This window comes from Pomacea canaliculata, linkage group LG10 (genome assembly GCF_003073045.1).
Source record: "Pomacea canaliculata isolate SZHN2017 linkage group LG10, ASM307304v1, whole genome shotgun sequence".
Lineage (NCBI taxonomy): Eukaryota > Metazoa > Mollusca > Gastropoda > Architaenioglossa > Ampullariidae > Pomacea > Pomacea canaliculata.
The window spans coordinates 10,505,662-10,528,376 of NC_037599.1; the positions used below are offsets into that span (position 1 = coordinate 10,505,662).

The 22,715-nt window shown below is 44.1% G+C and overlaps 2 protein-coding genes across 3 annotated transcripts in view; one reads left to right on the forward strand and one right to left on the reverse strand.

The window, feature by feature from the left end:
- The window catches only part of LOC112573720 (RAB6A-GEF complex partner protein 1-like), a 32,684-nt gene extending 23,158 nt beyond the window's left edge, over nt 1–9,526 (forward strand). Inside the window, exons 30-31 of the mRNA XM_025254302.1 lie at nt 1,628–1,816; nt 2,277–9,526. Of these exons, the coding sequence (XP_025110087.1) occupies nt 1,628–1,816; nt 2,277–2,526 (439 nt within the window). The 3' untranslated portion in view covers nt 2,527–9,526. The remainder of the gene's footprint in view (nt 1–1,627; nt 1,817–2,276) is intronic.
- An 807-nt stretch (nt 9,527–10,333) lies between these two features.
- The window catches only part of LOC112574020 (cytosolic carboxypeptidase 6-like), a 57,946-nt gene continuing 45,564 nt past the window's right edge, over nt 10,334–22,715 (reverse strand). For both annotated transcript variants that reach the window (XM_025254805.1, XM_025254806.1), the window contains exons 10-12: nt 13,081–13,190; nt 11,948–12,176; nt 10,334–11,451 (exon numbers count right to left, since the gene is read on the reverse strand). In XM_025254805.1, coding sequence (XP_025110590.1) covers nt 11,340–11,451; nt 11,948–12,176; nt 13,081–13,190 — 451 coding nt within the window. In that variant the 3' untranslated portion in view covers nt 10,334–11,339. The remainder of the gene's footprint in view (nt 11,452–11,947; nt 12,177–13,080; nt 13,191–22,715) is intronic.

Consider the following 22,715-nt stretch of genomic DNA (forward strand, 5'->3'; position numbering starts at 1 on the left):
AAAGCCACAGGACCAGAAAAACTAATCGGGGAACTTTTTAAATATTCTCTACATAGAATAACATCCTTCTTACTACCCTGTTTGTTTGTACACAGAAGCTGGTGAGCACCCACTTTCTCTTCACCATCAGCAACTTATGCTATCCCCTGTCTTTCATTTGAAAACTCATGCTGGAAACCCTGCCTACCGTGGTGTTTTTTGGACCTCAGCATGCTGTCCTGTGTGCCATTTGTACCAAGGAGCCAAAACCATTATCCTGCACCTCATTTACAGTCTGTTGGAGTAGATATTCAACGAGTAGAGCCTCTCCTTCTCCTGCCAGCTTCTCATTGGACTCTTCCTGTTCCTGAGATTCATCTTTATACTGCAGCTTTTAAAAAAAGTGACACCAGTGACATCAACTTTCTTTAACACCTTTAGGAACTGCTCTCTGCAGCACATTCACTGCTGTTTGGAGCAGAATTTCTTAATCATTTCAGACTCACTATCTACTCTCCAAACTCCTCTTTCCAGTCATTTTGACCACCCTCTCATGGTCCGGCTTCTTATAGTTCATGCCGCTCTCCTTCATAGCAACAAGGATATTGTTTTCCCCTGGCCATGCTGGTATCCATACGCTGTACACTCATGCTCGCAAATATTGATAACCGCACTCTTCACAAAACATTATAGTATCCCAGGCAATGTTCAGAGAAGACCAGGCCACCAAGACTGCTTACCAGTCTCCTGGTCAATTGCAGTCTTTGGTGTCAACTGACAGTATCTATCTTCACAGGCCTATATTCACTCTGGGCAAGAACAAGTTACGTGCCACCCTTTCCTGGTCTTTCTGACCACCCACCTCCATATCATCCCACCTTTTATGAGGCAAACCCCCATCAGTTTATCCTTGTGTCAGGGAATCTTTACTGTTGTATATGTTTTAATTACTTGTCCTATCTCCAGAGTATCTGCCAGCAATTATTTGCAGCAGGCTGTTTTTCTCTGTTTTTAGTGTTTAGGATGATTCATCAGAAGCTATTTTTAAAGAGGATAGGGCTTTACCATCAGATTTAAGGTTTTTATGTCCTGTTAGATTTTGGTTTAAGGGTTTGGTTTGTTGGTGCTTTTTTAGGCCATGATATGCACCTTTTTACTTATTACCTACTCTTTTCTATTATTTTTGTTCCTTGTGTTGACTTTTGTTGTGTTATCATATCACCTAGGGTTTTGGGGGTTAGATGCTGGCATGGTGTAAAATGCTAGCCAACCAAGTCAAACTTACTGTCCTATTTCAATTTTCTCTTCAGTAGTTTTCAGTGCCCTGACACCTGTTCAGAAGGAGTTGTACAACCATTGCATTAAAAAAATATATAAAGATAACCCAGAGAGTGACAGGGGTATATATCACTGTTAAACGTTGTTAGTAAACTCTTTAGCTCTGTTTTAAACAGAACAATTATGTGAGTTGAACAAAATGACATTGTAGGTGAAGACCAGTCTGAGTCTGATTGCTGTGCTGGTTTTAATATAATTGCACTTCTGTATCAATAGGGGCTTGAGCTTAGTCTAATAAAGAAGTATTGTCATTATTATTGTTATTGTTAGTATATTGTCTAAGCGTACTGTAAATTGTTCTTTGCTTCAGTTACCTGCTACAGATAATGTTGGAGGCAGGTTGTCTGGAATGGGCACTCATCATTGCTGTAGTGCTGAGGGACTCGCTAGCCGTGGTACGGACTGTCAACACTGCCAGCATGACAGACACTCCATTGGATATGGTGGCTCGTATGCGAGAGGGTCTGTCATATCTTGAGCTATGGGCTGATACAGAGTGGTAAGTTACTATTCAGTTTTATTTTTCTTCTCTGACTGTACCAGATGATATGACCATAGGAGATAAAGGGTTACACTAGCTCTTAAACTATCAAAAGTTGTCTCCCTGACAGTGAGCTAGTATGTGTCTGGTGTGCAAAGGGCTCTACCTGTCAGGGGAGCTCACTGTCAGGGAGACAACTCTTGATAGTTAAAGGGTTAGTGTAACTCTTTATCTCCTACTGTTGTGTTATCTGGTAAATCTCAAAGAAAGAAAATTAATTCTTAAAATTGTATTTTTATTTTATTGCAAATAAGCTGAGAACAGAATTTAAAATCAGAATCTAATAAAGTTGTGTACAATTTAAGGTTTCTGATACAGTTTAACTGTTGTTGTGGGAGTTGTTAATTTGAATAACTTCACTCAAGAATATAGTGAAGCATTTGAAATGTGATGTGGTTTCTTTGCTGTCTTCTCTCAGCATGGGATATAAACCATTTTTGAGGACTATAAAAGGACAAAGAGCTGCATTGGCAAAGCTGGTAGAGCAGACTCCCCCATCTCTGCAGCTAGAAGTGAGTGGTTCATCCTCCCCAGCCAGCTTCCTTTCTGTGGAAGAAGGGAACCTCTCGCCTACAGTGCAGTCAATTCACACAGAATTGGACTCAGCAACGATGGATAGCGTAGAGTCCATGAAAGACGATAAAGCCACTGACTGTACTTTATCATGATTAATGTAAATTGTGTGAGTGATAAGAGTTATAGGATGGCATGTGTATCAGTCTGGGTGCAAAGCAGACCAAAAATACTGCAAACTGAACCTGTTCGCCATGTCACGGCACAAACAAAAACATGTTCATTGCGTCACGGGTAGTCATCTCTGCTCCACTTACGCGTTTTAAACAGTGGGATAAAAGGTCATGTTGGATACCTTGTGAAGAGTGGATCCTAATCTTCTTTTTGATGAACTGGTTATTGACCTGTTGAGGGGCCAGCCTGCTGTGTAGGACTACATGTGATGTGCTCCTTCCAATCCTGTACTGCAAGGCTGTGCAAGAAATAATGGCATCACCTTCTTCAGGGAATATAGCTCATCAGCATTTTTTAAAAAGTCAGTTGCAAGGCTAGAACTGAAAAAATGAAGTTGGAAACAGATTTTATGTAGAGCATGGTGAGACAGAGAAGGCAAGAGAATGAACTGTGTCCTCCAGAAGTAGAATGCATATGGAGGTCAATGTGAAGAACTATAGACAAAGTGATTTAGGTAAATGACCAGATTCTTTGACATTTGACAGCACTAGGAGGAGGATGGTTTCCTACACCTGGTGTTGCGCAAGCCAAAATGATCCCATGGCAGTCCAAGGCCAGACTTCATGCCGGCCCTTATGCTGGGAGTGGAAAGTTAAAAGTATGCAGATCTCCCTTGCCTTCTGGCATAGACTTCATATCACTTGCTGGTCAGTGGTCAGAAGTCAGCAAATTATCTCTAGTCAATAGATATCGACTCTACAAGCATCACCTTAATCAAAGAAAGGTGCTGTGAACAGTTAATAATAACATTCAGTTCTGTTCTTTGCATGCATCTTGTGCATACAAGATTTTTTTTTTTTAATGAAAAACAAAACTTTCCACTTTGAAAACTCATCATGTTTATTTTCTTGTACCTGCGTTGAATTCAGAGGATTATAGACATAATTTGTTCAGCTGGGATCTCACGGGGCCATATTTACTGTCAAATCTGAGTGCAACAGATCTTATCTGAACATTATACGGAGTGCTGATAAGAAAACTGTTTTGCACTGAAATCGTTATATTGATTTCACCATGCACATGCACATACCTATACCTTTCTGAGGACTGTACGATGCACGTTTAGAGGTTTGAACAAACATAGGTGTCCAGGTCTGTCCAGGATCTCTTGACTTGGCATCCCATGTTATATGCACATATTAGTGCACATATAGTTCTGTGAATGACAATGATATAGACAATATCAGCAGTTTTTATTGTTTTAAAGCAGCAAAAGTAAAACTTTTAAGCAGCCCAGAAATTAATTTACCAGATATCAAAATAGTATTTTTGTCTGAAAACAGTAGGATTCACTTAATTGTTCTAAGTTAAATGTGTACATAAAAATAAAATTTTAGCTTTAAGTTTGGGAAAGAATTGCAATAGCAGTGGACATACTGAGTGCATGAAACAGAGAGATGTGCATAATATCTTACTGTAAATGATATACACTCACTGATCTTCCAGAAAGACAGAATTATGTGAGTAGGTTTGCTTGACTTTTGTTTTCCATTTCACCACACATCATATTTGAAGACTGTAACTGCGCAACTGTTGACGGTAGGCAGGATTTTTTTTTTTTACTTTTAGAAAGTGCTTGTGTCCTGTTTATTTATTTGTATGAAAAATAAAACATGTCAGGCAAAGATTTAGAAACTCAGGAGTAAAAAATAATATGTTTTTGGGCTTCACTGATCAGGCTTTTCGATCATCAATATTTTTTCAAGAGTATGCCCTGATCTGATCAGCTTTAACTGTTTTTGACAGACATAAACAGTTTACCATATATTTATTTTAATGTAAGTTCTGTAAACAATAATAGGTAATGTTCATGATACAGGTTAGGAGCAGTCAGCAATCATTTTAAATGATATAATTAGCTCTATACAGTTTTGAAAATGAAGTGATTTTTAAAATATATTTAACAGCTTTACAAGTTTGCTACTCACTGCTTTTGATTGTGATAATATGGATCTGGAATCATGTTGGATGAACTATCTTTCTTCCTTTTCCATCTTCCTCCAGTTAGTCCAACCACAGAAACAAAAAGATTATTGTGAGAAGCAGTGCACAGCTAATTAAGTTGCCTCAGCTTCTTGATGTTCTTCCTTGTCCCGCTTTCTCTTGTGTTTTGTTTGGCCTGGATTTTTCTCATATTTCCCTGTCTACAAATCAATGATAGCCAAAGGTGCAATCATTAAAACTTGATACAGATAAAGAGCAATATTTTGTTCTGTTAACATTGTGATAGTATTTCAGGACAGGGTTTGAACTGCACAAATATACGTTCATTTGCTCAAAAGATAAATAATTACATGCACTATTAAAAAAAGTTTCTTTATATTACAGCTTTAGATATTTAAATAAAACAAAGTAGAAGTTTTCAACAAACATGAATTTAAACTATCTTTATGCTCTTTCCCTCTCAATTTTTTTCAATCTGAGAATTAGACTGTAAAAATCTATTTCTGAGACATGTGTCTAAATTGACCTACTCAATGTGAGAATTTATGGGTTTCAGTTTATTTCTTAGGCATTCAATTAGAGATTGATTTGAAAACAATATTTATTGCAAGGAAAATTATTTTGTTTATTCTTTTATTAATTTAAAGCAATGAAATAATTTGTGTTATGCAGACACAGATATATTTTATGACATTTATTATGTCAGCAACCACTGATATTATTGAGAAGGAAGGAACCTCTAGAGATTAGGTAATCTAGCAGACTTAAGATGCACTCCATGTTTGAATCACTTTGGCAAAGAACAACACAACAGAGTTATTGCTGTAATATGTTAAACTTTTCAAAGGGCAACAACCTGAAAATCACCACTGCTGAAGGTGCTGCAGGTGAGGCTGTGCAGTTCATGCTCATGGCCACTATGATGATTACTTGGTGCTAGTGACACTCAGAGGCACAATGCAGTGTGCAATCTTCTGGTTTGCAGATGAAATAATCATTGAAAGATTCAACCTATGGCGTTATTGGAGAAGGATTATAAGTCCTTTGATATTAGTGTGGAGACTGCAGGTGATGCAGAGAATGTCATATAAACAGCCAGTACTTTTTTTCCTTTTATTTTTTTCACTTATTGTTATGGTGCATGTGCATTCAGATGTCTTTGTACATTGGTGACAGTAAATTTTTAGGATTCTTCCAGCTTTAGATTTTTTGTTGGGCATCAGGCATGCTTAAGAGATGTGTTCAGCATCCCTAGTAATGCAGATATACACTTTTATTTGAGGCACAAGGTGTTTAAAAAAAAACCTCCATTTCAAAGTGCACTAATTTGGTATCGGTCTCGTTAACATGTATAGTGTGAACCAAAGATGATTTATCTTCTCCTCTTATTGCATTGTTCTCTATTTTCATTCCCAGGCCAAATTAGCTTGGGCTTCTATTGTTCACTGGTAATATGATGGACCAATGCAAAAAATTTTAAAAAAATTACATGCAAGCTTAGAGAAATAGCTTAAGTTTCATGGAAATCTGAGTTATCAGGAAATGGGTGGTGTCACTTGTAAAGTAAGTGGATTTTTTTTATCTGACAAACTGATCTTGACTTGTGTATGAAAAGTTTGAAGGGTTACTTACAGCCATTTTTTAGTAAGGTTTATTTTTTAAAATATTTTCCTATTCCTACACGTGCTTAGAGACACATGCCACAGGGGTGGAAGCAATTTCGAGAAAAAACGAGAGCAGAATGAGAAAAAAATTTGGTAGTGTGTCCAAGGGAGAAAGTATTCATTTTAGTAATGAAAATTTCTTTTCTTTGCATGAAGTGTCTGTACAGCTTCGGCTACAAAGTAGTTTAGAATGCTGAAGCATTTGTGATGAATGTACACATTCTTTACGCTATTCATCTACTTCCCAGCTGCTTTTTCAATGCATGATTTAAAGATGTAAAAAAATAAAAAGCTTTGCCTCTGGACAAGGTCAGGCTAGGAAGAATCCGCCCGTAGAATTCTGGGTGCGTATTTTATCTTTTATTTTTTTTTTATTTGCAAGAGCTATTTATGAAAACCAGTTCATCACACTTCTCTTCTGGAGTGAAAGATGCTTGCTAGTCGGTATTTTCAGTGGGAGCTGTTATTGACTGCATGAACTGATTCAGATGTGTCTGCTTAGGACTTTAGCTCTTTCATTTTATGAAGGCCAGTTGTATTGTTTTTGGATGGTGCTTTTTGGAAGGGTCAGTTATTGCAGACAGCAAGAAAAATAAACATTATCATGAAGAGATAAAACTCATTGGCAAAAGATCACAGTCTAAAGTGAAGGGCTGTATTTAAAATTTCTTATGACATTTTCTGCGACTGTTTGTCTCTTTCTGAGTTTCTTTCCAGGATTGACAACTTGATTTTTACCCTGCTTTTGAAAATTTAAAGACATGGAAGAGGGAGTGGTGTGAAAGAGAGAGAGAGAATGTGTTTGCATGTGTATGCATGCTGTTTGAAAGAACTTCTTAAACACTAAATGACTAGAAAAAAATTGTTCTAAAAAATGAGATGTATGCTCACATACATGCAGGAGACTGAGATGAGACTTAAGGTTGTCTCCATGACAACAACAGACTAGAGGTTCAAGTTGTATATCCCACTGCTGAAATGCTTCTGTGGACTATGGAATTGTGGTGGATAGAAAGTTGTAGAATATTGTTCATTGATGTGTGTGAGAGAGAACTGCTTGAAAAGTGTGGGAACAGTAATATTTTGATTAGGTTTTTTTTCTGCTTGAAATCTATTTTGTGCTTTGTCTTGTCAACATGATGTTTTGTTTGCGAAAAATTCTGTGATCATTAACATCTGTAGTATTTTCTTACTTTATGTAGAAATGATGGACAAAACTTTTATCTTGGCTGTGAAATGGTGGAGCGATAGTCATAAGATATTAGTGATCACCAGAGGAAGAAGGCACTGCTGAACTCATGGTCTGGGTATCATCTCAAATACTTAAAGATTTTCTTGAATGTTCCTAATTATCATACCATGTCATTGACAGTCATTTGGTTCTTTACTGTATCAAAGGCTATAAACTGGACCACAAGTTCTGGCTTCACAGGTTTATCGTGTTATTTTTTTAGCATCTTATTTTGCTTGTATAGGAAGAATAAATAGGAATTATTCTTGTATAGGAAGAATAATTTCCATTTATTCTTCTACAGAATGTGGTTCTATGTTGCTTTTGTAAATCCAGAAACAGTGGGTGGAGATGAAACAGGCTGTATTTCTTTTTCTCTTTGGTATTTGCATGGTAATGGCTTTGTTCCAGTCTGTGGTGTACAGCTTGTTTCCCAATCATATTTGTCTTACTATCTCACTTTTTGTTGCTTTTTTTTGACTTTGAGCTTTATACTGATTTCACTATACAGGGAAACACTGTGCTTGTGGGAACTTCTCGGATCCTTGAGGAGTGAGGTGTTGGAGACCTCTCTTTTCTTGGGGCCAGCTTTACACAAGGGCAGTTCCCATCTTTCCCTTGCTGCCTTACCTTCCCCAGCCCTCTGTGGAATCAGGTACCCATTCCTGCCAGCTGCGTCAACTGGTATAAGTTTGCTGTGGTACACATGTATCAATCCAGCGCTCCTTTCAGTTCAAATGCCAGTTCTCTAAGCGCAGACAGGCATAGGTTCCTGCTCCACTCAGCTATCAGCTCTACTGTACTTGTAGGTACTTTAAAATACCACTTGAATGCCATAGCATACCAATGCTGCAAAGACAGCCTTCATCTTTCTTTTTCTATAGGACAATAATGAGCTATATTACTAGAAATCTTTGGTGTTTCATATCTCAGAAGTTATTTTTTTATTTTCCTGATTTAGAATTATAACTTGTTAAACTCCTCAAAGCTACAGATTCCTTTATGGCATAAAACATCAATGCTGTTACTGGATTTTACTGAGCACCATCGTGTGGAAGTGTTTATCTCTCTTACCCCACCCCAATCCCTCATTTCAAAAGTTTTTGCTTTATATCCTGTGAATCAGTGCTGGATTACTTGGAGACTGAACATCAGATGTTTGATGAAGAAAACGTAAAACTACAACACTTCTGATTTCTGTCTCTGGAATATGGAGAGCTTCGACCATTTGCAAAGCCTGATGAGATTTTCCTAATCTCTTGAACGTTTCAAGGTTTGAGCTGTGCTTAGAATTGTTCCACCAAAAAAATCTGAATAATAACAGTAGTACCACTGACGTTTCTGTCTCAGAGAGCACCAAACCACATCTACAGTGACTCTACAACTGTTTTTCCCGTTCATATTATGTTTGTGCATTTTTCTTTTCCTTTTTAAGATGCACTTTGAGCCTGCCTATAATGGAGGAGGAAAAAAGTGCTATACAAATTCAACATATTATTAAAGTGATGGGAATTAGTAATGCTAAAATGGTTTGAGAATTTTGTAATTGGAGCACGAGCAGGACAGATTTACCAAGCTCTGTATTTCTCTGTAGTTGTGTTTTTGTTGTTATAAAACCAACATAGCATTTCCCCTCCATCTTTTTTAAAATCTCAATTTAGTTGGGATTATTTGCATTGATGTATGGGCCCAGAATGCTATTGTGTTTTCACACATTTAAGTGAGAGTTGACTGAGTTTTGTTTTTTTTTTCCTTGTCTTGCGCTGTGAATGAAGAACCATGGGAAAATTAAGTATGAACGTTTTATGCACGTTTCCAGCAACTGCTGGCAGCAAGGTCATGACTTGTTAGTGTTTTGACACATTAACCAAGCTTGTAGGAATTAAACAGTATTCTATTGTCATAAAATGAAATCACTAGGGTCTTTCTGTAGATCATGGGCGTGTGGGTAAGAAGCGGTACAAACATTTACATTTACCGCTTCACATATTGTGTTGATTATTGTACAACTGTATACTGTTTTTGTGTTTTTCTTATGTGTAAATATGGATGTAAATAAGATTAAAATATTTTATAACCGCAGGCCATGAGGCGTCTGGTTTCTTGGTTTAGAAGTCTTTAGTCTGTACCGGCGTCTCTCATCTGCTGTGTAGCTTTTGTCGAGCACAAAGCCATTACAATTCAGAACACCCCTTCTAGTGTATTGGACTTACACACGATTGTCCCACTGACCAATCGAACTACAAACGATGGGAGAGTCCATTTTAATATGGGGGCCAAGGTGAGAGGACTCGTGACGAAGGGATGGAGAATTACTGACCAATAGAATGCTATGAAATGGAAGAGTCCATAAACGGAAGGTAGTGACAGCTTGTCCACTTTAGAGTGAATTATTTGCACCTGACCATTTTTATCCCTAACATTTCACCTGCGTATTTCTAAAACAAGTTCCATGGTTTTTGGATCTAAGGGTTGTTTTCTTGTATGTGTGTGTTATTTCTGATGTGAACGCTGGGAGGTATCCGTTAACAGATGCATAAAGTTCATCTCTGTCAGTCCACCAGAAAGTTTTGAGGTGATGATGATGTAGTTTTATAGCGCGCCAGTATCCGCATCACAAAGATGCGCTCAATGCAAGGTAACAGTATGGGATTTATTCATGGTCCCCGGTGTCTTCCGAAGGATAGCACCACATCTGGCTAAGTTGTGAAGCACAGTGCTGGTGATCACTAGGTGATTCTCTAGTCATGTCTTCCTTAGCGAGCTGTGGTACGCCTTGAATTGCAGCTGCAAGAGTGGGTGCTTAAGAAATATTGTCATCTTTAACACTGTAACAGAAATTACCACTACCCTATGCAGTCTTCTCATAAAAATCACTAGAATGTTCTATTAGGTCTTCCCAATTTATTTTCAAATAATCAGTTGTCATATATTCACAAAAAACAATCTTTTAAAAATAAACTTTTGAACTCAGCCTTCCTCTGTTTGGTCCACAAGTGGTAGAGTTATAATGACTAAATTATACAAGTGGTCAAAAGGGACCATCACACATGAAAAAAAGATTTTCAACAATGACTTTGCAGACAGATGTGAGTGGCTCAAGTTCTGTCTCTCTGTGGACTGCTGGAAAAATCACTATGCCACAGGAAAATACTTCCATCCTTTCCTACTTAATTGTTCACTCATTTTTCTTCCTAAGACTGTATGCCAGCATTACGTGTATCACAGAACAAAAAAAATCCTTTTATACTAAAGGAAAACAATTTTTCTGGACGGAACTTATGTGAAGCCCACATAAAGGCTAAAATTGTTTGTGAAAACATGACCTCACAAGGACAGCCTGTTATTGCTGATAAAATTAGTGTGATTATTTAACACGTGAAAATACCAAAGTGGCAAAAAAAAATGTTAACCAACATTAAAGAAAACACATTTCCTATTTGTTCCTACATCAACCACTCCTCTCATGTGCGTGCATACACACATTCAATCATTTTCCCACTTTACCATCAAAAGCATAAACCTTAAAGTGAACTCCACTCAGGTTCCTCCTTAACGGTAAACAAAAGTATATTAAAATGAAGCATTTACATTATCTGTTTGTAATGTTTTACTAGTACTCGAGTCATACAAGAAATCAAACTCAACTTTCATTTAAAAAAAAAACCAACTTCATTAACCTGATATTTTAGAGAGACCATGCCACTTTCAGCACTGTGAAGGCGGTGGTACATCTGTAATACCCGTCTTCCTGTTGTTTTATAAGTCCTCTCAAGTTTCTTAGACTTCATTCCCCTGCTCCCAGTTACCCCTGGTGCTTTATTGAGACTCGAGTTGTCTGCAGGAAAATAGTTATCCCAGTCTGCTGAAAAACGCTGTCTTGTCTGTAGGGAGCTCAAGTTCGCTTCAGGCGCTGACTCTGGCTGTCTGGGAAGGAACCGTTTCCATTTACCGTGAACTCAGCTTTCCGCTGTTGCCTTTCTTCTCGAACCATACCTCTGTCGAGCCTAAAACAGTATTAGAAAGAATAATGTGGAAACAGGGTAGATAACTTCCTTTATCCAGGTGCCTTGCGTCTTGACATTTACCTTACCATTCTGCGTTCGGATACTCTGAAGCTAAGTGAACCAGTATGACCTAGGCACACACACAACAATCAAAGACAAATAAGCTCTACTGTTTTGCTTTTATGCAAGTCAAAAGGTTGAACGGGATTTGGCTCAGCAATACCAGCACGTTACAAGTACTCTGTACAAGTCCCTCCTAGTTACCAGACTGCTGTAAAGATATGAGACATGGATGCCAATACAGGAAAAAATAAACAAAAAAGGCATTCGAATACTTATCAACCTCTTCGTCTGTTTCCCCTCCCCCAATTAATCAACGACGTCGATCCCTGAATACCCCCATTATCGGTTTTTCTCTTCCGTCATGGACAAAGCAGCACTGCCACACTCCGAAGCAGCGTGTGGAAAGGTGATGTCGAGCGAGCGTTGGCCTCACCTAGCGGGGCATGGGACGCCCTCTGTGTACGTGGAGCTAGTTCTGCCCATGGGATCAGGAGGCGAACGCTCGACTGATGTCATCAAGGGCTCTCCGCGGTCCCGACGGTCGCGGGGCCGCAGTGTGCCAGCCTTGGGCAGCGAGGAGCTGCTGGGTTTGGAGCTGATGAAGCCAGTCAACTTGTAGTAGTCCAAGAAAGTGCGCGCCAGGTTGCGGCCCAGCTTCATGTCTGCCCAAAGGATAAGGAACGAGAGGTTTGTCAAGCAGGGGAACTCGAGACCCGCCTGGCGCTACGACAGCGACAATACCTTGTCACTTCAGAAGCATTTGGAGTTGGACGCTACCGGACTATGGGATTTATCAAAATGGCCAGCGCTACTGCCCCAATCGAGCAAAAAGGCCTGCAGACACGATCAGAGACGTAAGCCACTTCACATCATGCAGCAGCGGTGAAGTGAAGATGGAGAGGAGACGGCCGAGGACAACGACGACGACAACAGTATGCCATCAAGCCGAAAGACTCCAGTTAGGCCAGAGGCAAAGTCGGCGTACATGTGCCAGCGCTATGTATTTCTGCCGATAGTCATTAGCCTTTTGTGTGTCGCTTTAAAGAGTTCATCTGTGCCGGCACTTTGGTCTCAATGTCACTAACAGGTGAGCAGGTCTCAGTGTAGGCGTCCCTCGTCATGACGTCATGTGCCGCTAGTCACGACGTCCTCTACACAACGTCATGACGTCATGTGTGCAGCTGGTCATTAAGCCCTGTCTACAGCTGGTCATAACGTCATGTGTGCAGCTGGTCATCAAGTCCTGTCTACAGCTGGTCATAACGTCATGTGTGCAGCTGGTCATGGCGTTGTGTGCAGCTAGTCATGACGTAGCTGGTCATAAAGTAATGTGTGTTATAAGTCACAGCCTGTGCCAGCCTTGCTGAGAAACAAGCACAACAACAACAGCGACAATACGTGTCGACATCTGCAGTCATTAGAACAAAAGATTCAAATCACTTCTCTAGTCTCTTTGATGACTACTGTAAACATGACAAATCGAAAGAGAGGTTGTGCTTCTGATGGTGAGTAGTGTGTGTGTTAATTGTTAGTAGTTAACCCGCAAGTCATTCCGAGTAAGGATACAGCCTTCTTCAGTGTACGGCGTGGCCTGCCCCAGTGTGCTGGTCTGGTAGCTGTAGAAAGACACCTCCAGTGTGTAGCAGTGCGACTCGTCTAAGCAGCCACCAAGTGTCCTAAAACACAACAAGCAGCAACATATCAACAATCGCGTGTATTTTGTATGTGCGTGTGTGTGTGTTCGCGCGCGCGTTCACAGTCATTTGTAAGACAGAAACTGTCAAATCTGGTGGCGAAAAGAACAAAAAGAGAAGGGCTGAAAAAGTCATAGAACACGAAAGTCAGAAACTACTCAATACCATCAGCTCTATCTTTCCTTCGATCTATTCCATCTTCCTATCTGACTGGATACTTTAAATTATTTTTATGCTTACGTCATGTGTGCAGTGCGGCAAAGAGTGTAGCAATGCAGATTACTATACTATACAAACAATCAATAACAAAGAAATATCTTCACTAGCCTCCAATATCTTACTTAAATGCTTCTACAAACAGAGGAAGTCTGGAAACGCATCTAATTAAGCTATTTGTTCAGTCTGGACAGGCGGGAAATGGCGGCGTAAATGGCTCCATAGCAATAGTTGGGAACAAATATTTGCGCGAGATGTCCAAGGGAGGATACTGCAATATTAAAGGTGGGGATAGCCTTGGCATTGTGGTAGCCTCCCCTTCACCACGCAGCGTGCTTTTGCCGCTGAGCACCAAGTCCGACGCAGCATCACAGTCGCACACGGTCACTGAGCGGATCAGTCGTGACATCGATGTTTGAACCTATCGTCTGCTTCTTTTACATACTCGTTCATTTCGTATACGAGGTGAAATGTATTGATTTGGCATCTGCATAAAAACAATGATATAAAAAAAATGGTTTCGATTTGCATCATGAAATCTCCTCACGTTCCGCGATCATCTCAAGAATGTCTGGACCAATGGTAGTGGAAACTGGTGATCTAGGTCCCGTGTTGGGATGATGATTATTCAAGAGAAAGCTTGCAACGCGCAACAAAGGAATTTTTTCATTTCAAAAAAGCTGTGCACACACAAATAAGCAGAGCTCATTCCAGCATTGTGGACAGACATTCTCAAACGTCCCTCCATCCGTTCCACACACACTCACACGAGAGAGATAATCTGTGCTGCTATCTAGACCGCCTTCCTTGCTGTATTACTAACACGCTGTTACTAACACCATTACTAACACTATTACAGGGAGCGGCTGGCCGGCGCCGGTCTCTAGGGGCGGCTGAAAGGCGGCTGGGAAATTGGCCTCTGCTGGCAGATGGCGCTAGCATCCATTCCGGTGGTTCGATCCACCGTGCGACGCCTGCGCACGACTTAGGCTGGGTTTTCCCTGCCTGGTCATCCGCCTTACAAAGCCCTCCTTAGCTGCTTTATGCACCTCTCTCCGCCCCCTGTGGGGTCAGGCAAATGCCAGCAGGAGACGACGACGACGACAACCCGAAGCTGCGCATCTTCACTTATAACATCGTGTAGAGAGTGAAGTCGTATCCTTGCTGTCACCTGATTTTGCTTATTTTGTTTACCTATTATTCATCTCGTACAGTCCAACGATAAATACATGTCAGTCACGACAAGCGAGTACACGTCCACGCGGAAGAATGGTGAGTCGAAGAGTAAGGCAGGTCTTTACGTCATGACGACCTGCCAGCGGGACGCTCCGTCACCAGACGCGGACGCCACACCAGCAACGAGACCGCTGCTGCTGCTGCCGTGATCGATGGCAACGAGTATCCCTTGTGGGACTCTGACTTGCAGGTGTCAGCGACCTCATTTGCCCTTGTAAAGGGACAGAACCAGGTCAGCGCGGAGTAAATGGACTAGCACAGAAGTGGGCGACCGGCAGGCATGAACGATTTCTGGGCAGCCAGGCAACTGTGGCAGGTGTGCGCTGTCGCAGGACGACAAGTAGCAAGCATCGTTCTCGGACGAATGAAGGGCTGGGTACTGATGAACTGGAGGCTGAGTACACACGAACTGCTTCTTTTGTCCTGAAGGCTCCTCTAATAACGCTGTCCTGTTGCATTTGTTCCCCAGAGCCTGGCCCAGGCTCAGTGTTTGCGGTGTTCCATATCCGGAAACGTTAATGGAGAATACATTCGGTCGAATGACGCTACAATGGTGTTGGTTTCCGGCCAGCGTTGTGATTAATTTGTCCAGATGGAAATCGCGTTACGGAATAAGCCGAGCGCTGTCTCGGGTTCCTGGAACTAATCGCACCAATCTCGCCATCTTTCCTCCCTTTAGTAAGAGCTATCAACCGGTGCTGCCCGCTGCGGATGTTGGATTTCGCTAGTACAAATAGAACTACCCAATTCACACGCGAATCCACACACACTTCTACCCTTCTCAGTGGCGATGTCTTTAAGAGCTAAAAGCTATGAATTTTTTTGTATTTCCATCTTTATGTAAGACAACATTTTGTTACGACAGTCAGAGCGTTCTGCTGTGACGTCTCTACGCAAGGAAATCTGGACGATTTTGTAAAAAACTGGTTTCAGTTACCTTACGGAGATAGATGCACACCGACTAAAACTATCTTTCCTAGCTTCACAATGTTCCTTATGAAGTGTGTGTGCTTGCTTGCGTGCTTGGGTGTGTGTGAGAAGTGTTCTAAACCGAGCCTTGAGGCTGTATCACGGCAAGGCAGCCAGCCCTGTAAACAAAAGCCACACGTGCAGAGAAAGAACAGCGTGCCCGCGACGAGATCTGAATCCAGGACAGCCAATCCAAGACTCGAGACTAAAACGTTTCAAACGCTTTTTATGGCGGTTACTAGCAAACGACTCCCGGTGCACGCACATCCCTGCACACGTCATTTCCGCCAGGTGTGCGACCCAAACATCATGCCTCGCCTTTGTTAATTGTAATGACCTGAAACAACCAGCTTCGCCACAGGTAACCACCACACGACCGCACAGTGCATTGGGGTAGGTGGGGTGGGGGTGGAAGATGTGGAAAAGGGGGGAAATCTTAAGTCCTAAGGTAAGAAACGAACCAAGATTCGACCAGTAGAAAATCACCATCAAGCGTGCCACGTGCAGCTCGGAGAACTCCGCACTCCTCCTCCCACCTCCCAACCTTCTCCGCTCCCACGGGTTTGACAATTTGACGCCGCGAGACGGCGTTGGCGCGTAGCTCCAGCACCAAGACGTCAAAGGGGGCGGCGTCCATCACGGAGGTCGGAGGGCAATAAATAGCTAACCTTGACGCCGCCCCATCTCGTGTCCCCCACCCTCCGAACCCACCACCATATCGTATTGTCGTTTTAGTCACCCCCAAACATGATTGTTCGTCTTTATTGCGTCAATTCCGCGCCACAGTCCCCCTCCCACCGCCAAACCTTCTTGGACTGTTGCTAGGAAGCGCTTCCTAAAATGCTGGCACATTTCCATAGGCCGGCCACAGCGCAGTCGCCGTCTCTCTCCGGGCCCCGTCACCGCCGACCGGGTGCGAGTGGGGTGGGGGCGGCGTTATGCTGCTGGCTGCCACTTCTACTCAAGCAATATTAACGATCGACGTGGGGGCCTCACTTCTGCCAGTCGCTTTCACACATTCTAATGAACAGAACACACATGCACACGCACGTGCGCGCGCACAAAGGCAGAGATCTCGGATGCAACATTGCTCCCCCTTTTTTTTGTCCCATGAAAATCCATGCTACAAATTTGAGTCGTGATCTCAAGGCTAACAATCGATTCCCCTCCCCCACCACCACCACCATCACCACCACACACGCTCCATCCCTGTCTTCCTTGCTGCCCAACAAGAGGTGGATGGATGGAGAAAACTGCAGGACACTTTTTTGTGCTCATGTGAGCTCTGGGCAGCATGAAGAAACGATGTCTAGGGTGAGTCCCACTAGGGGCAGGGAAGGTGAAGGGTGGGTCGGTGGGTGGCATGGACGCCAAAGGTTTCCCTGCGGCGTTGGAGTCTCCTCCCGCCGATGGCTGCCTAATGTCACGTCCCCGTCCCCAAGGGTGGGGGGACTGCATGTTCACCTTGTCCAGCACACCCTCCGGTCACTGTGTCGCCCGTACTTTGCGTGTTGTGGCCCGGGACCGTCAGCCCGCGTCTTCCTGCAGGCTGCGCCTCATTTCCATTGTGCTGCCAGCTTCCCCTCGCAGACCGGGCGGCCTCGCTGTCCCGCTGCTGGCCTGCACGCCTGATGCACAAAGACTTGCTTTTTTTAACCCACACCCCCACCACCCCTCCCTTCCCCACCCCCCACCCCCACACATACCCTCGTGAGGACCGATCGTTAAGGTGAACAAAAGCGCTCACCGTCGGCAGTCGTGCGAAACAGAATGGAACCTCGCCGTTTACTTACGACGCGAGGACACGGAGTAGTCAGGGTACAGACTAATGGCACCGTGAAACACACAGCCTTCGACACCACCCGACCTCATAAACAAGGACTTCAGTCTCTCTTCCCGTCTCCCACCCCCTTTTTTCCCCTCGCTATACCACCGCCCACCCGCCTTTTACACACACACTTTGAGAGATGAAATGACGGCACAAAAAAGCTTCTCCTCGCTAACCTTTCAACTCTTCAGTTACACCTGTTAACAGCTTCGATGACAAAAATAACCACCACCAACCCCCCCCCCCCGAAAAAACCCACCCCACAGTCCATGGGGTAATCTAACAAGTTTATTATCTCATATAAACACAGGCCAGAGCCCGGTGGCCCCCAGTGCCGGGTCCAGCACGAGGACAACACCTATGTGCAGCCTCGCTGACGGGCCGGGGCAGGATAGGCAGGGGCGGGTGGGGTGCTGGGGTGTGGGGTGGCGAGCGGCACCTCACCACGCTATCGATTCCGGTCCGTCTTCACGCAGAGTGGGCAGCGCACACGGCGCACCAAACCGTTCTGCGACACACGGCATCAAGCCGCGGCACGAGTTGCGTGGCCTTTGAAGTCGGGCTATGACTCAGTGCCGCCATTGTTACCTGCAGCTTGTCATTTCCGCATCTGTCTTTATCGCCACTCGTAGCTACAAGTTTAAATTTTTTAGTATTGTTTCATTATTATTCTTTTCTTTCCGCAAGAGCGAAGTTACATCTCGGGATTTTTAAACTAGGAAAGCGTGTATACGGTGTGTGTGTGTGCGCGCGCGTGCACGCGTCCCTGTGAAGGAAATAGCTAAGCCGATCCCGGTTCCAGCTGGGTTTACATTAAATTAAGCGTCTTTAATATCCACGGTGAAAGTTGCACAAAAAGATCGAATTTCTCATCCGTACAGCTAGCCCATAAACGTCTATGGTCAGTTGTATGACAGTCTGGACCGTTCTCTCAATACACTTCAGGTCAAGTCCCAGCTGCCGTCAACAAGTATTCTGACATTTGAGAGGGAAAAGGATCGGAACGCCTTATTAACCCACAGTAGAACCTGTTAAATACTTGAGCAACTCGCTCAAACTTTAAGATGTGGGGGCATTTACATTGCTCTTTCTAACACCTGTCCTTAGACCTAATCATGACAACCGTACAGTGGGGTGGTCACTGTCCGCGGTAACGACCTTCCGTTGGCGACGGCCTCCCGTGTCAGTAAATCCACAAGCTGGACAACTCCGGCTGGTCTAGTGTTATGAATGTTACCTATGAGGATCCTCCCTAAGATCAACTGTGTTTCACCTTGGCGTTGTGGTTTTATTCCTCTCGTCGACTTCCTGTGCAACATCTGGCTCCGTAGGACTGTTTTTTTTTTTTTGTTGTTGTTGTTGTTTTTTGTTAACCTATGACGCAGGCCGCAAGTTTGTCCGCCTTCCCGTTTCTCCTCTACGTCCCGCTCACGTAGTCCTGTACACAGGGTGTCACCGCAGTCCCCTAAAGGTGCGCGTGTTGGCGATCTGTCATCCACACGCACCTCTCTCCTCCTCCTCCTCCTCATCTTCACGTCGTCATTCTTCTGAACTCTCCGAACTCCGTAGCAACGCCTGCTGCTGCTATACCCAGATTCTCTTATCCAAGCGATAAATATGGAATCGCTGCTCTTCATTTTGTTGCTGTTTTTGTTTTTCTTATTTTTTGTTAAAGAGCAGCGCCTTCAAACCCAACCGATCTCGACATCTTGCTAGAAAGCCTGTTACCGATATCTACCGGCAAAGCGGTCGGGCCGTCTAAACAACATGTGCGCAATACTCTTCAAAAGAAGCGCGCAAGCCCACAAAGACTTCTGTCGACAGGTTTGTGGGGAGGCGGGGGGGAATGGTGTGGGAGTGGGGGGAAAGGGGAAGTGTCGAGATCTCTCGTAGGAGAAGTGTATATATATTTATTCTAGTTAACGGTTTGTGGAAATCCGACTCCCTGCAGGCAGCAGACACCGATCGCGCGCCATCTCGCACAACGCTGACGTCGACGCGAGGATTTCCGTAGGACCGCTCTCAGCAAGGAGTCGCGGCGTCTTGAGCTTCACAGGCTGCCTCCACCACGCTCGTGCACCGCCGCCTATCTCCTCCATCAGACGACGCTATCATCAAGCAGATCAATGCCTGCCACGGCGCGATACGCGTGTGTGCGCGTGCGTATATGTGTGTGCGTGTGTGTACACGCGCGCGCTCACCTGCACACACACACATGCGGACATCTTACGACCGTTGCAGTTTGCCGGCAGCTAATCTCTGTAGCCGGGAGACGGAGGTCTCACCGCGGCGGGCAGGTAAACAAGCGTGCTGTCAGACGCGCGCTCGCTGGAGGTGTTCCGCAGCGTCGGATGACGAGGTCCGCCACCTCCCCATCGCAGCATCAAGTGCAGCGGAGGAAAATCGTTAGCGGGCCTCGCCGTCGACTTTGCGCATCGCGGCCCCCAAAGTACCTTCTCTTGACAGCAGCATGTCACCGCCTTGTCACTTAAACCCTTTGCTGATCAACACGGTGTGAATCATTGATGGGCAATTCACTAAAGTGCGTTTGAAGTCGCTTTCCTGCTGAAATTTCACAATCTGTTTGAGGTGAATCGTCCTCCTCCCCTCCTCTCTCTCTCACACAGATGTACAAAACTTAGCATCACTGATTTCTTGTACAGCTCATCCTCTAGATAAAATATTTATTCAGCAACAACTTTACCTGTGACAAGCTCGATAAACTGTACTTAAAATAGTTTCAAGTAATTCTCCACAAAACACATTTCAGAAACAAATTGCTGAGAAAACTGAGAAATGGCTGTGGGCATAATTCAGACAACACGGGCTAAAAAAAAAAAAAAAAAAAAAAAAATTCTCAAAGGAAAATCAAGTTTCTGCCAGACGAATATAAGCTGAAAAGTCCTGTATGATGAATCATGCATTCTAAAGAAATCCAGAAGGTAAAACGAACTGCACACTGTAGACTCTTTGACACTATCCTTATCCTCCTCACTACCATCCACCCCCGCGCTCTCTTTTTTTTTCTGATCGCTGCACACACACACACAGACACACGCCGACTGAAGTCCTACTTTTTCAACTATGCTCACTCCCCTCTATCCTCCTCCATTTTTTTTTCTCGTCCAAGTCACCCCTACCACACTGGCTCACTCTACTCTCTCTTCACCGCTCTCCTCTCTGTGTGCTTTCATCAGGTTCTCATCTTTGTACGGGGCAAAACATGAATGTGTAACATTTCAACATTCCGCAAGTAAACATACCCTGTCCACACACACAACAGGTGACAACAAACCAGTTGTCGGCAAAGTGGTCTGTTCTTGACGCACATGCAGCTAATCAGGGTGGTGCGTGGGGTGGGTGAGGGGAGTGGAATGCATGATGGGACGATCTGTCCGAGTATCAAAAGCACACCTGTAACCGGATACCTGTTGTACCTGACAAGATCACTTGCGAAGACACACAGAAGGGAGGGAAGTAACCAAGCGCAAAGACGCGGGATATTCTTTTCTTCAACATCTGCCCTGAGCGCGGCGCTGATTGGCTGAGAGAAAAGAGCGCCAAACAAAATGAGAGCATTGGTACATAATACAAAAGACAACCACCCCAATCATTTCTTTCTCCCACACAACACACGCGCGTTTTTTAGACGTGGTTTTGGCAGTAAAAAAAATTAAAATAAAAAGCTGAGAAACCAGTGGCGGGCCATAGAACAAACAGTGAGACATCTTTACCCACTGACACCTCCATAATCTTTGCTTCGCACCACTTGCCGCAAGCAAAACTTGCAGAAAAAGTCTTCATACTTGACAAAGGATTACGAGCATGCCCTCGGAGGAACAACTTGCTACACATCAGCATGCTTCCTTCCCTCCCTCCTCTCTCTCTCTCAAAACCTTAGCACCGGCCTCGTCCCCAAATCAAACGATCGTAAAAGGAGGTGGGGTAGGAGTTGCTGGCAATGAATTCGATGTTCACAGCCGGCACTCAGATTTCCAACAATCCGTTTTCCACCCGCCAGCCGAGCAGTTCATTGTACAGACGTGGATGAGTGGATGCACACGTGATTAGAACTGTGAGCTCCTGATTACATCGGTTCTCGGTGATGCTCACCTCTTTATCCCTCAGCTTTCCCAAACAAAATCCGGTGAGTCCCTCGTAAAGGATATCACAAACCGAGAGAGGGAAAAGAACAGAAAGAGAAGGAATTAATACTCATTTTTGGTTCTACGGAATTAGCGCCTGTGTCAGAAGCTTAAATGCCATCACTCATACCACAACCACCCCAAACATATGGGGGAATGAAGAAAGGGGAAAGAGAAGCAAACGAGCAAGAAGCGTGAGTCAGCGAAAAGATCGATAGCGGAAAGTAAGAAAGGAAACGGAGGGTACAGCCAAGCAGGAGGGTGTGGTGGAGGGTGGCCGAGGGAGGGAACGAGAGAGTTGAAATAATCTTGCATCACCACACTTTCTCCGCCGACTAATCCGGCGGTCTGACATCATAGTTTGTCAACGAGCCGTGCCATGAATCACTCCACGAGGGGCCAGGCCAGGCCAGGCTCCAGCGCCCAGCGAGCTGCTTGCCTGCGAGTGTGCCAGACTCCGTCACGCACTGCCCATCTATCCTCCCCACCCTCCTCCCTCCTTCCTTCACACACACACACAGCCCCCGCCCCACGCCGTCACGCACTGCCCATCTATCCTCCCCACTCTCCTCCCTCCTTCACACACACACACAGCCCCCGCCCCACGCCGTCATCCAACAAACTCCCATGTCCAGCCATGCCACACCCTTTTCTCTCCCACCCCCAGCCCCTGTCCAGCACCGCCCTGGGTACAACGGGGTGGGGTGGGATGGGTGGGTGAGGAGAGTGTACCGTTTCTTAGCACCATCCATTGCTGACGATGACCCGGAGCTGATTCAGATTTGAGTCATCGGCCGCTTGTGTCAATTCCTCGTATTTCCCTGATCTACTGAACTGATTGCGACCCATCTAGACGGAATGACACATCATCCGTGCGTGCGTGTGCCTGAGATAAAGAGAGGGCCCCCACCCCGGGACACGTAATGAGAATACTCGAAGCTAGTGGAGAATGCCTCACAGAGCTTCAGTTACAGGAGGTGAGTAAATGCAAGCAAAATAAAACTGCAGTTTATATTGAAAATATTTCGTGTGTGTTTAGGGAAAGGAAGAGTTTATAAATAAAACTAAAAGTGGGTGGGAAGTGAGTAAGGGATGCAGAGAATACCTCGAGGG